The 15126-nt window shown below is 45.6% G+C and overlaps 1 protein-coding gene across 1 annotated transcript; it reads left to right on the forward strand.

The window, feature by feature from the left end:
* Positions 1-5447: 5447 nt before the first annotated feature.
* On the forward strand, positions 5448-11021 carry LOC136652452 (vomeronasal type-2 receptor 26-like). Its single transcript, XM_066629394.1, has 3 exons — positions 5448-5606; positions 7911-8037; positions 10111-11021. Exons 1-3 carry the CDS (start codon positions 5448-5450, stop codon positions 11019-11021), a joined length of 1197 nt encoding a protein of 398 aa, XP_066485491.1.
* The last annotated feature ends 4105 nt before the right edge of the window (positions 11022-15126 follow it).

Raw genomic sequence — 15126 nt, forward strand, 5'->3', positions numbered from 1 at the left:
ACTGGGCATTTTGCGTTGCCAAGCAGCAGAGAGTAAGAACATACTCAGGTAAGCAACACCTGAAAAAAGATGCAGCCAAACTGGTGCGGGTGCAGTAGAGAGTGATGAGGATGATCAGAGGGCTGGAAAACAAGCCCTATGAGTAGAGGCGCTTGTTTCCAGTGAGTATGATAGGATTATAGCCTATGGGCCCAATCCTATCCAACTTTCCAGTGCTGATGCAGCCAAAGCAAGTGGAGCATGCACTGCATCCTGTGGTTGGGAGACAGTCATGGAGGTCTTCTCAAGGTGAGGGAATATTTATCTCTTTGGGGTTGCATCAGTGCTGGAAAGTTGGATAGGACTGGGCCCTAATTCTTACTGAACCCAATGGGCTTACTTCTGAGTAAAATACTCAACACCTTTTTCAAAGATCTCTACCTATGAGGAAAGGTTGAGAACTTAGTATGTTTGGCCTGGAGAAGAGAAGCCTGAGGGGGGATGTGATAGTGCTCTTCAAATACCTGAAGAGCTGTCATGTGGAAGAAGGAACAAATTTGTTCTCGGCTGCCTCTGATAGTCGGAAAAAATCCAGTGGGTACAAACTGCAAGAGGGGAGAATCAGGCTGGATGTCAGGGAAAAAATTATTGATGGTCAGAGCAGTTCAGCAGGGGAAGAGATTGCCGAGGGAGGTGGTGGGTGCTCCCTCACTGAAGATCTCCAAGCAAATGCTCGGCAGGTACCTGCTGGGCATACTCTAGGAGGATCTCCTGCTACAGGCAGAGGTTGGACTAGAAGACCTTGTGGATCCCTTCCAACCATATGATTCTGTGATAAACAAGCCATTTAAAATATTTCACTTCCACATAGGATAGCGACAAGAAATTACCAGCATACCTTGGCATTGTTATTTGCTGTTGAGGAAATCAACCGAGATCCCAATCTCCTACCTAATGTCACCCTGGGCTTCCACATGTATCGCAATGCCTTTCAAGCAAGATTACGCTATGATAACCTTCTGTCCCTTTTGTCTGGAAAAGAAGACAGCTTCCCCAATTTCAAATGTGGTAAACAACCCAAGATTTCAGCAGTCATTGGAGGACTCAGTTCTGAAACGGCTATCCAACAATCCACCATGCTCAATCTCTACAAGCTTGCACAGGTAGGAATGAGAGGGACGCAGCACCAATTTATCAGGCAACATGCATGTTCTATTTGATGCATCACTCTTGAACACACACAAAAAATCACACACAAAAGGGTGTCAGGAATGCAACACTCTTTTGGCAGATCTTCCACGTTCTCAGTGGCATCACTAGAATTTACGTTACCTGATGTGGGAGGCCAGCAAGTCACCCCCATGATGGACTTTTTTTCCATGCAGTGGGCAAGGTGGGGCACATGGTGATGTACTATTGCCACACCCCAACTGGTTTTTTAGCTATACCTTTTGAAAGAACAGAGATATTTCAACGTGTTTTTTTCTTTCTTTTTCATTGCATTCTGCTGTAAATCACACATTGAATGGTATCTAACATGTTGGTATTATTCCTACAAATAGCGATTTTAGCTATTTTGGTCACTACTGTTGTCATCCCCCTGAGGGTGTCACATTACTTATTGGTTCCATTCTGTGTATTGGTCCCATATTAAATGCTGGCACTCCAGTGCAGTTGCATGGTCAGGCAAATCTAGACCAGTGGTTCCCAAACTGATTTTTGGTGGGTTGCAAAGAGCCTCCAATAGAAATAAAAATATATGATACAGATATAGAAATACAAATGCAGGCATGATCAGATAACTATTGCCTCAAGCTCTGAGACTATTCAAAATTCCGATAGCTGCTAATTGTCCTGCAAACAGCTCAGCTCCTGCAGTTTGCAAGGAGCTGAGGTTCGGCAGTTTGCAAGCTTGTGTAACTATAGGGAGTCAAATGTCTTAGTTGATGCCCCCTAATAAAGAATTCCAAAAAAACTCAGAAGATTTTATATATATATATATATATATATATATATATATAGATAGATAGATAGATAGATAGATAGATAGATAGATAGATAGATAGATAGATAGATAGATAGATGTGTGATACTTCTACAATTTCTTATCTTTCTGTCAATCAATTTGGACTCTATATTTTATATTCATTCCTGACTGAAATGGTTTACCGCGGTAAAATTAATACCAGAAACACACACAGAAAATGTAAGTGAGAACCGTTAAACCATCAACAGTTAGACACTTACGCCAAATACAGGTTGGGTCTCATTATTCACGAGGGTTCCGTTCCAAGAACTCACATGGATGGCAAAAAACGCACTATAGCCAATCAATTTAAAATAAGTTTCTTTGCTCTGGTGATTTAAAAACAGACTTGATGATCTTTGTAATGCACACAGAGGCCATCAGTCTCTCTCCAGGCTTCACTAGGAGCCCCAGCAAGAGGGAAAGAAAGAATGGAGGTGATAAAGTTGCCATTGAGCCTTCTTTCAAGTGCTCAGGGGGAAGGGAGGAGTGAAGCCTGCAGAGAATGATTGATGGATTGTCAGCCTCCTGCCCTCTCTGGCATTATTAAATGACTGTTGTACTTTAATTTAAAGGGCCCTTCTCATCAGCTTTGACACAGAAAAATCTGTGGATACTTAGGTTATACCTGTAATCACTTGTATGACTGTCTCTATGCAACAGTATAAAGCAGATCTTTAAACTGTGATTTTAAAGGGGTGCATTTTTCCCCTTCTCCTGGAATCAGCACATTCCTTCTCATTTGCAGGGGCCATTCGTGTTGAGTCAAATCTGTGTATAAAAAATCCGTGTATAAGAAGGCTGGACCTGTATAAGTTAAACCATTCATGGTAACAGTCACTGAAACAAAGACCTGTTCTGTTTTGCTCAAGACAAAAGTTTTAAGTTTAAAGCTCAGCAAAGGGGGAGATCTACTCACCTTTCCAGGGGAAGGGTTTCACAGTATTGAATCCACAGCAGGGGAGCTTTGACCAATGTTCTCATCAATGATGATGATGGAATAGATCACAAAAGTTCTACCTCTTCTCCCCCCCCCCCCCATCTTCAGCTCAGCTATGGCTCACTTCAGCAAAGATTGGGAGACAAAACTCAGTTCCCTTTTTTGTACCAAGTGGCCCCAAATGAAGATTCACAGAGCGAAGGGATAGTGAGGATCCTACAATATTTTCAGTGGACATGGATTGGACTCATCATTTCAGACGATGATAGTGGAGAGGCATTTGAACACCATTTGAAATCACTGCTCAGTTTGAATGGCATCTGTGTTGACTTCACAAGAAAGGCCCCATTATTTTATCGCCCATCTGGTAGCATATTTATATCCACCATGAATTTCAAATGTGACATTCCAATAGTCCTTACTAAGACAAAAACCAATGTGATTGTTGTATATGGGGATGCACAGTCCATGAATGGTTTACAAATGATTATGAATGTCTATAAACCATATAAGAGGTCACCCTTGAAGAAAGTTTGGATCACAACAACCCGTTGGGACTTCATTTCAACCATAATTACTGGGGATGCAGATTTCAAATCCTTCCATGGCTCCTTGTCCATAGCAATCCACAAAAATATGGTGCCAGGATTTCAAAAGTTTCTCCAGACTTTTAACCCTTCCCAGCATGGAAAGGGTTTGTTCATGAAAAATTTCTGGTTTGCTTTATTTGGCTGTTGGAATGAAAAATCTGCCATGCCCGTACCACTCTGTACAGAGGAAAAAAAGTTAGAGACTCTTCCTGAGACTGTGTTTGAAATGGACATGTCTGACAAAAGCTACACTATCTACAATGCAGTCTATGCCTTGGCACATACATTACATGCCATTCATTCATCCAGGCCAAGAACATCGGTAGAGACTTCCAAATGGAAACTTCACACCATGCAATCATGGGAGGTAATGACAGAACTGTGTTTATTGCGTTATTGAGACCTTCGCGAGAGTGTGTGGATGTGTTCAATGTAAACAGCAGTTGGCTAAGAAGCTGATGTGCATTGGAAACATGATGAGGAGTTTAAATCTTTAATGTCACTGTAGCCCAATCTGGATTGACCCTCACTCGGAAAATATTTGTTGCAGGGATGGGAGGGATAGTCTCATTCCCTCTTAGCTGTTGGCTAGTGTTGGTCAGATCTGCCGAGGCTTTGCTGAACTTTACCTCTGCTTTCCTATCAGTCATTCAATCTTGTCTTTCATGTTTTGAATACTCTAGGTGCATGCATGTTGTTGTTTTTTTGCAAATATGTGTAACAATTTCTTAAGTAAATGCAGCAAGGTATGAATGAGTGAACGCTGTATTCCACGGGAGCCAGGAAGTAGCCAGAGGTCTCTGCGTCTCCTTCCCCCAAGGAAAGCCACAGGCCCCGCAATGGGACTTCTCATGTCTGCACTGGATATTTTGTTTGTGCAGATGAGAAAACCTCCATGTTGGGCTTTGCAGTTCAACTCAGAGGATAGGATCAGGTGTAAAAGAGCTCTGCCAGTCCCATCTCCCTCTTGGGCTGGTCACTCACCCTGCCCCACTCTCCCCCACCCCAGAACAACTCCCCCTCGCCCTGAAAAGCTCACCTTTGGGCTTACATTTGGGGGCTCCTGCAACCTTCCCATTCAGTGCTAAGGCCAAGCACCGACGCGTGCTGATGCAGCACAGGTGGCCTCTCCACCCTGGGTACTGCAGACATTCCTTACAGCATGTTTGCAACACCCAGCGTGGGTGCGGAATCTCAGTGCCTGTACTCAAATTACACAGGATTGGGCCCTTAAACCAGGATCTCTGAGCAGCTGTTCTCAGACTTCAGGGTGGAAATTTTGCTAGTGAGTCTTCTCTGTTCAGCAGAAGAGGATGTGATAGTTGCACTGAGGGCTCAAACCTACCCAGATTTCCAGTGCTGATGCATCTGCAGAGCACTGCTGAGGTACCTTGTGGAGTCCTGTGTGACTACTCCCCCACTGCAGGAGGCAGCACACACCTTGTTGGCATGTCTGCCTCCATGCTGGTACTCTGGATAGGATTGGGCACAGCCCCCAAGAAAAAAGACTGCAGTCTAGGCAAACTAACACATCAACTGTTTGAATCCTTCTCATGTTATCGCCTGAATGTGCTTCAGTGAAAGAAGGGATTCAGTCTCCAGTGCAGGAATTTACATTTGTGGTATGGTATTTGTGGTATGGAAATCTTTCCATAGTTGCAAACACTTGCTGCAAGGGAGTGGCGCCAGGATGCAGTGCTCTTGTTGTCTTGTGTGCTCCCTAAGGCACCTCGTGAACTACAGAAGCTGGACTGGATGGTCCTTTGGTCCTGATCCAGCAAGGTTCTTCTTATGTTCTTATGCTCTGGTTTTATAAATCCTGAGATCTGATCTTCATTTCCAGCTTCATCCATTTTTGAGAACAATTCATTTCAACAACAACGCTGGGAATGAAGTGTTTTTCAGTGAAGGCATGGAATTCTCCACTGGATATGACATTCTGAACTTCATCACTTTCCCAAATAAATCCTTCATTCGAGTGAGAATTGGGAGGATGAATTCTCAGGCCTCCTCCAACCAAGGGTTCACCATTAAGAAAGAGACCATTATTTGGCCTAGCAGCACCAACCAGGTGAGTGTTTCAGATTCTGATTTCCTGTGGAAGCTATTTTATTTCATCCATGCCTCTGGCTCTCTAATTTTTCCAGTTCAGGTTGAGTACCCCTTATCTGTAATTCAGAAATACAGAATATTCCGAAATCTGGAACATTTTTGAGCGTGACTTTTTTCTCCTAAAGAAAAAAAAATCACAAACTGTGTTTCATGCACAAACCTTGTTTCGTGCACATAATTTTTTTTTTTTTTTAAATTACCTTCAGGCTATTTGCGAAAATGTCATATGAAATATCAACAAATTTTGTGTTTAGACTTGGGCCCCATCCCCAACATTTCTCATTATGTATTTGCAAATATTGTGAAATATAGAAAAATCTGAAACCCAAAACACTTCTGGTTCCAAGCGCTTTGAATGATGGATGCCCAACCTGTATGAGTGCCACAGAACTGATTCCGGCACATACCACATGGACATTGTCGGGGCCCCTCCCAGATGCCCTGACCCCCGACTTACCCTGGAGCAGGCACCCCATGCCCAGGGTGGGGAGGCTTCCCTGCCCTTGAGGGGGGCAAAGAAGGTTGGCACACCCCAACCAGACAGAGGGGGCAGGCAGGGCAAACAAGGAACACAGAAGGAAACAAGCCAGGAACAGGAAAGGCCTTTTCTGCCCCCCCTGGAGGAAGGGGAGGGGCCAAAAGGGGGCCAAAAGGAAGCCAGGGATGAGAGGGGGCAGTGAAGCAGGGAGCTGTGAGTTGAACAGCTCCTGCTCCCAAGCCAGGTGTGGCAGCTCTGCTAAGGAGGAGGACTTGGGTGCTGGAACCCCCTCCCGCTCCAGCCAATCTGAGGCCTCCCTGGGGGTGGGACAAGCCTACTCCAGGCCCCTCCAGGGCTGGGCCCCTCCAGACATCTTGTTCCTGTTAAAGGTTAGGCCAGCCATTTTCAACCACTGCACCGTGGAACATTGGTGTGCTGCAATCTGTTTGCAGGTATGCCTTGGGAGTGCCTTGGTCATTCATTAGTAGGGCAACTGGAGGATATGAGCCCCTCTCCACTGGCAGAATGGTGTGCCTGGTCAATTGTGGAAAATCTACTGGTGTGCCTTTAGCGCCTTCTCAGTGTGCTGTGAGATTAAAAATGTTTGAAAATCGCTGGGTTAGGCTTTTCAGAACATCGTTAGCCCTGGCCTAGGATGTACGGATTATTGTATTGGCAACCTTCAGTCTCGAAAGACTATGGTATCGCGCTCTGAAAGGTGGTTCTGGCACAGCGTCTAGTGTGGCTGAAAAGGCCAATCCGGGAGTGACAATCCCTTCCACACCGGGAGCAAGTGCAGTCTGTCCCTGGTCTGTCTCCCTGGCTATGGGCCTTCCTTCTTTGCCTCTTAGCCTCAGACTGTTGGCAAAGTGTCTCTTCAAACTGGGAAAGGCCATGCTGCACAGCCTGCCTCCAAGCGGGCCGCTCAGAGGCCAGGGTTTCCCACTTGTTGAGGTCCATCCCTAAGGCCTTCAGATCCCTCTTGCAGATGTCCTTGTATCGCAGCTGTGGTCTACCTGTAGGGCGCTTTCCTTGCACGAGTTCTCCATAGAGGAGATCCTTTGGGATCCGGCCATCATCCATTCTCACGACATGACCAAGCCAACGCAGGCGTCTCTGTTTCAGCAGTGAATACATGCTAGGGATTCCAGCACGTTCCAGGACTGTGTTGTTTGGAACTTTGTCCTGCCAGGTGATGCCGAGGATGCGTCGGAGGCAGCGCATGTGGAATGCGTTCAGTTTCCTCTCCTGTTGTGAGCGAAGAGTCCATGACTCACTGCAGTACAGAAGTGTACTCAGGATGCAAGCTCTGTAGACCTGGATCTTGGTATGTTCCGTCAGCTTCTTGTTGGACCAGACTCTCTTTGTGAGTCTGGAAAACGTGGTAGCTGCTTTACCGATGCGCTTGTTTAGCTCGGTATCGAGAGAATGAGTGTCGGAGATCGTTGAGCCAAGGTACACAAAGTCATGGACAACCTCCAGTTCATGCTCAGAGATTGTAATGCAGGGAGGTGAGTCCACATCCTGAACCATGACCTGTGTTTTCTTCAGGCTGATTGTCAGTCCAAAATCTTGGCAGGCCTTGCTAAAACGATCCATGAGCTGCTGGAGATCTTTGGCAGAGTGGGTAGTGACAGCTGTATGGATGTACGGATATCTTCTTTTAATTTATACCCATAGTTGTTTCCGTGATTATCAAAATGTCATAACTTTGGGTTATGACGTGTGTACATGTACTGATAAGTGACGCACAATTTAACTGCGCTGTCTCCATATTGTTATCAGGGGTCTCCACATTCCGCATGTTCTGAGAGATGTCAGCCTGGATGCCACAGAAGAGTTCGTGAGGGAGAACCAACTTGCTGCTATGACTGTTTGAGATGCCCTGAAGGAACCATTTCAAACCAGACAGGTCCGTGATTCAGGAGCCTCAGAATATATATGGGGACACTTGATAACTGTGCTTTTATCCTTCTCCTTTTCATTCCTGGCACTGAAATAGACATCTCAGGGATTCATAGTCACTGCCTCAGTTCATGTCTGGCTGTGATTTTAATCCAAACCGTACAAGATGATGCCTGAATGCACCAGCAAATCCCTCCCCCCTCCTATTTATTTATTTTTCTACCACCCTTCCTCCATGGGGCTCAGGGTGGTGCACATAGTTCCTCCCCTCTTTTTGTCCTCACAACAGCCTTGAGAAGTAGGTGAGGTTGAGCGATAGTGACTGGCTCAAGGTCAGGCAGGAAGCTTCTTGACTGAGCAGGGATCTGAACCTAAAAGGACCTGGTGTAGGTCCAAGGACATGAATTGACACCTGGTAGCCTATGGAGACAAAAGAAAAAAGTGTTTTTTTTACCTCCCCTGGGCTGTCTGGTTCCCCCTCCCCCCCAGCCCATAGCATGGAGCGTGCTCTCTGTCAGCAGTAGTAGTGTAGCTAAGGCAGGGCCAGGGGATACAGGGCCCTGGGTACCACACCTTGAGGGGTGTCAAGCCAGGGGATCATTCACAGGCATTCAGAGTGATTGAGGGCCTCCTTGCCACAGCAGTAGCTTCTGCACCCACTTTGTGGACACTCAGGACTGTTATGCACTGCTGTGAGCGGCTGATGGCTTTTTCGCTTTCCTCCCTCTTTTTGGAGGAAAAAAGGCCAAAGAAGCCATTGGATGCAGAGGGGTTGCAGGACTCAGAATGGTGGAAAAAGCAGTAAGACGCTCAGAGCGGCACTCAGCCTCTCTGAGCATGCTGTAACCTGGAAGTAATCGGCAGTGATGTCATCACGTCACCACAATTGCTTCCAGTTCAGGTATGTCCAGGAGGTGACATCGCAAGTCAGGGCCCCGGTTACCAGAGGGGCCAAATACGCCTCTGGTCAGCAGCACTGCTATCTCTGGACATGGATGCGGGGACACACACACACACACACACACAGAGCCACACAGATTTCTTATCAATGCCAGATACAACACTGAGATGATGATGCAATCTAGGTTGGGAGACCATAATAGAAGACTTCTGCCCTGGGTTTCATGAGGTTGCTTCTGTTAACACCCTCAGGAAGTCCTCCTGGAATGGATCTCATCTTTTGGGATGGGCACATCAGTCACTCTTGTCTCTTGAGCTGGAACATTTCATTTCAGCTGCTCTGAACTGGAACACCTTTGGGAGTGATACACAGGCTGCTTTTCCATGACTAGATGTCTCTTTCCTTGACTAAATGTCTCTTCAGCCTTGACAAAGCTATAAACACAATATAGTCATCTGGTTTTGAGATGTCCCTTATTGTGACTGGTTGAGCCAAATGCCTTCCTTCTGCTTCTGCACACCGCTTCACCGACACTCCTCGCACATGCACCAGTTTTTCTAATTCCCGTAGTATCAGGAGATAGCAGAATATTTCAAAGGAAGAGGGTAAAAAGTGAGAGAGTGGTAAAAAAAAATATGAACTAGTAAGTAGTATCCACATCTGTTTAGGCTTAGAATAGACGGTCTCTTGGCATAATGGATACCTTCTGAAACCTGATAACTTCTTCAGTAAGGTGATAATTTTCAACTACACCCTGGGCCCATGAGGTAAATTTTACATGTTCACAGGTTAAAATGGGAGCCCAGGAGCCAAAGGAAGGGGCCTGAAAATTTCCTGGGGTTTTTCATTTTCCAGCCTCAACAGAACCCATGTGGGGTGGGTGGGTGAAGGGGATACACCATACTTGGGCCTGGGGTCAAAAGGGGGGTCTGACTGGCAATCGGGGACCCAGAAATTTCCTGTAATTCAAAAAAAAATTACATATATTATGTAGACTGGCATTCACATTTTGTGTAACCCTACATAGTTTTATATATCCTAATTCATAGAAATTGTAATCCAATCAGAGTATGACTTTATGATCCAATGAAGAAAGGAAGGAGTTCAAATGATATCCCGGCAGGGGAGATGATTACGATTGGCCTCAGTGAGTGGCATGAGACTGTCTTCTCTTTTCAGATGCATCTCACTGTGACAAATGCCCAGAAGATGAGCATCCCAGCAAGGATCACAGCCACTGTATCCCCAAAGTCATCACTTATCTAGCATACGATGAACCTTTAGGCACTGTTCTGGCTTCCACTGCATTGGTTTTCACTCTGCTCACAGCTGTGGTGCTTGCAACTTTCATCAAGTATCGGGACACTCCCCTCGTCAGAGCCAACAATCGGGATTTTACTTACCTTCTGCTCATCTCCCTCTTGCTCTGCTTCCTCTGCTCCTTGCTGTTCATTGGACAAGCAAGCAGGTTGACCTGCCTTTTTCGACAGGCTGCTTTTGGAAGTGCCTTTTCTCTTGCTCTTTCTTGTGTGTTGGGCAAAACCATCACTGTGGTTCTTGCATTTGCAGCCACAAACCCAGGAAGCAAGATGAGAAAATGGGTTGGGAAAAAACTACCCTTTTCCATTATCCTTGTTGGTTCTATTGTTCAGGTTGGCCTCTGTGTCATCTGGCTGGGCACCTCTCCTCCATTCCCAGACCTTGACATGTTCTCCCAGTCTGGTCAGATCGTAGTGGTATGTAATGAGGGCTCAGGCACCATGTTCTATCTTGTTCTGGGCTACATGGGCTCTCAGGCCTTCATTAGCTTCATGGTGGCCTTCTTAGCCAGGAAGCTGCCTGACACTTTCAACGAAGCCAAGTTCATCACCTTCAGCATGTTGGTCTTTTGCAGTGTGTGGGTGTCCTTTTTTCCAAGCTACCTGAGCACGAAAGGGAAATACATGGTGGCTGTGGAGATCTTCTCCATTTTGGCCTCCAGTACTGGGTTACTTCTTTGTATTTTTGCTCCTAAGGTGTACATTATTTTGTTTAGGCCATTCATGAACACCAGGGACCAATTCTTTAAGAAAAGGAATTCTACTAAGTAACTCCTTAGAGTCGTGTAAAGGCCCATGGCTGTGGCAAGGGTTGGAGGTTCTTTTTAGTTCCAATGAAGAAGGGAGTCCAATCCTAGGTTGTCATAAAACAGCTTTATTTATCAAAAATCTGAGAGCATCAACTTACAGGAGCACTTTCAGGCACAAGACTTACAAAACTCTAGGTGACCCACCGAGCCAGCAAGTCCCAGGAGCAAAGAATTGGCTGAACAGAGGGACTTATATAGGCTATAGGTTACTAAAAATATCAGCACAATGAGCAAGAACAGGCTAATTGAAAACAGAGTGACATATGTTGCTGAAATATAAACTATGCATTATTACTCTTTCCAGAATTCTCATCATTAAGAGTTATGAAGCAGGTGCAATCAAAAGATTGTTGTAGGCCTTAGTCTGGGAAAACACTATGCATTAACAGCCCAATCCTAGCCACACTTTCCTGGGAGTAAGCCCCATTGACTCTAATGGGACTTACTTCTGAGTAGACCTGCATAGGATTGGCCTCCTGGTCAGCTGCAGGTCAGGTCATTTGCATTTGGGCCCGACTTCTCACGGGAATGTTGCAGAGATTTCCAGCGAAAAAGCAGACGGCTTTCTGAAAATGGAAGGCAAGGAGAGAAGATGGCCGCCAGGCCTTGCACCTGCCATTACAAGTAATTTGGAATGTTAGCAATCCCCGCTCAGTCTATCATGTGATGACCAATATTAGTAAGTCTGGGCTCTTCCAATCGGGGTGCTCTGTGTCCCCTGCTTCTCTTGAGAAATGGAACTAATTCTGGAATGAATCCTCAGGTATAGGATAGTCATTTGTACTATAACCCATTCTCTGGTTGACTTCTTGGCAATGGGTGCAGCAGAGTCAGTCATCTTACAGATTCATGTACCTTTACAACTCCCTCACTAGTTTTTAGGAAGAACATTTTGAAAGAAAGGCACCCACAGCACTGTTGGAGACAGAGTCTGCACATTGGGTGCAGTGGAGTATTGGGTCAGCTATGCGTGTCTTCTTAGGGAATCTGCAACAGTGACCTTTTGAGCTCCAGTTTGGGGATCTTAGGACTCCCCAGGGGACTTCAGAGTCCACCAGAAGTTGGAAAGTTGATTGAGTGAATGCGCCAGAAAGTCAGATAGCAAGTGACATTTCACCCCCAAACTGTTGATGGAGGCTACTGGGGTCTTCCTTAAGCCATACCTATTGCAGCAAGAGACAGTACTTTTTAAGGTGATGGGACTTATGACTTGGGGCAGTTGCCCTTGCTAGCTCCTAGTTATAGGGTGGGGAGACATGTCCAGTGTTTCATTATAGGCTGGACATTGATGAAAGATCAGGAAGGATCTTGAGATACTTAACAGAAAAATTGGAAATATTGGCACAGCTGTAGAAGGCAGCTACTGAGGGAGATTTTTAAGGTTTACCTGTATTGATATATCTTCTTATGTAAACTTATGTATTTGTCTAATTCAAGTAATGTATATTGTTCTCTGAAACTGGTTCTCGGGCCTACAAATATGGATACAGACTTTGGTTGTGCAGTTCTCTGCTTACGCAGATAAGAAGGAATGTGTTTTTCAGCTTTTAACTGTGGCTGACAGCCAGGGACTTTTGCAAAGGAACAGAGAAGATCATGTCAGACAGTACTAGGGTGCAATGATCCAGGTTTATGAATTCTGGAAAGTTTGGAAAGTCCCGAGAAGCCAAACTGCGTCATGGTTGTTATGCACATTTGTTTTTCTACTGTTATAATGAGTGATATAAGTGATCCACTTCTAATGGATATAAGTGATCACAAAAGGGGGAGGTACAAGGGGTATGGTCTTGTCCTTGACAAGTCTGTCCAAGCCTGTTAGCTAATAAACCATCTGAAAGAGAGCAACTCTTGATTTTTCATTTCGTCTCCTAATTGGAAAACAAAGAAATCCAAATTGTTTCTATCACTACTTCCTAACTGTGTTCATTAAACTCTATTGGATTAGTCCCTGGCTGTAAGTGGCAAGGCATATAGCTTCTGCATTATAATAGCAAGCCATCTTTGCAGTGTCAGTTTGGGGCTGTGGCCATAAGAACATAAGAACATAAGAACATAAGAACAGTCCCACTGGATCAGGCCATAGGCCCATCTAGTCCAGCTTCCTGTATCTCACAGCGGCCCACCAAATGCCCCAGGGAGCACACCAGATAACAAGAGACCTCATCCTGGTGCCCTCCCCTACATCTGGCATTCTGACTTAACCCATTCCTAAAATCAGGAGGTTGCGCATACACATCATGGCTTGTACCCCATAATGGATTTTTCCTCCAGAAACTCGTCCAATCCCCTTTTAAAGGCGTCTAGGCTAGACGCCAGCACCACATCCTGTGGCAAGGAGTTCCACAGACCGACCACGCGCTGAGTAAAGAAATATTTTCTTTTGTCTGTCCTAACCCACCCAACACTCAATTTTAGTGGATGTCCCCTGGTTCTGGTATTATGTGAGAGTGTAAAGAGCATCTCCCTATCCACTCTGTCCATCCCCTGCTTGGTCTTGGGAGAAGGGGAAGGCTCCCTGCAGATTTCAGGATGCCTCCTTTCAAAACGAAGCAGCCGGTGTCATGTCGCAGTTGGGTTTTGGAAAGGGATAGCGTGAGGCAGAAAGATTGGTCAAAGGGGCCCAAATAACTTCTCCAGAGACTTCTTAGCTCAGGGGTTGGCTGAGACCCACATAAGTAACTACAACAAATTCAACCTCCAAAGCTTCTTGACTTGTTGAGCTGTGCATGATGCAGTTTGGAGCTTCCTTGATGCCACACCACAGGCTGAAGAGGATAACCTGGAATGGCCAGCCAGTGATCTCTGTCTTTGAGTCAGGGTGAGAATGCCTGAGAGGAGGAAGTATACTGTCTCCTCCAAGGTAGCCTGCCTTAAATGCAGGTGGAGTGTGAGCAAAGGGAGGGCCTGCTGTAGGGTACTTGGAGGGCCTGCTGTAGTGAACTTGTATAAAATACTAAGTTGAGGCCCATATTATTCAAACTCTTTGTCTTGTGTTTTACTGGTGTTATGAAGTCAATTTCCTTGTGAAAATGTGTATTCAAGTTCCTGTATTTTTCTTGATTACATTCCATTTACATTCGGACTTCCGTCCATCACAGCAGTTCCATGAGGTTCCAGGATTAGCACCAACTGAGGAACTACCCTCACCTAGACTGGCTTAGTATTAGCACAATGGCTGTAACTTGCTCTCTCAGATCATACACCCGAGGAAGAATAACCTTATCCAACTGCAGTTATTTACTGGCTGTCGTAGTGCCTCTTCCACGAGCACTGACTGCCATAAAGCAGTCAGCACGGTTGTAAAAGTCGCTCCAGCGGCACGCTACTCAGCAAAATGTTAGCAAAACAGGTGTCGGCGAGGCTAAAACAAGTGTGATGGAGGTGGGCAAGAGTGGAACAGGGTGGTGATGGGGTGGGGTGGGCAGATTGGGTCAGGGAATGGGAGTGTTCAATGGCAGTGACAGCCATTAGTACATTAGTACATGACAGCCACCTCATCCTATTTGCCTTCCCAGACCCAATTGCACAGTGCAGGTCCACTCAGATCTTCACCGGCTATTTCACTAGTGCAGGTCCAAGTAGATCCTCTGCATTGCAGAGGCTTACTCCTGGGCCAGGGAATGATTGTTGCTTTATGATTGTTTCCTTATCCAGAGGTGACCTCCTGGACTGCCCCCCCCCCCACACACACACACTGCAGGATGCAGTGGTAGCCAATTTGACTCTGCAATAAACAATAGGGTTGGGTTCTAAATGGTAATTTATGTTAATGCTTTCAGATAAACAATTATTCATAGTCATAGTGAGAATGTGGTTGATATAGAACTCACATCTACCTGAACTCTTTCTCTCCTCTGCTCTCCTTGATCTCATATCCCATTCTGGAGATTTGGTAAAGTGGTCATCAAATCATGCAATGAAGCTGGAGTGGGCATGGAACAGGACAAACCAAAATATTCAAGGGCTGGTGGTGGTACACCTTGCATAGGATGCTCTGGTGGGATTTCACTTCACCTCCAAGACTGAAGAGGTGCATATTTATGGTTTATTAAGCTCTGAATAGTAGA

This window comes from Tiliqua scincoides, chromosome 5 (assembly GCF_035046505.1).
Source record: "Tiliqua scincoides isolate rTilSci1 chromosome 5, rTilSci1.hap2, whole genome shotgun sequence".
NCBI lineage: Eukaryota > Metazoa > Chordata > Lepidosauria > Squamata > Scincidae > Tiliqua > Tiliqua scincoides.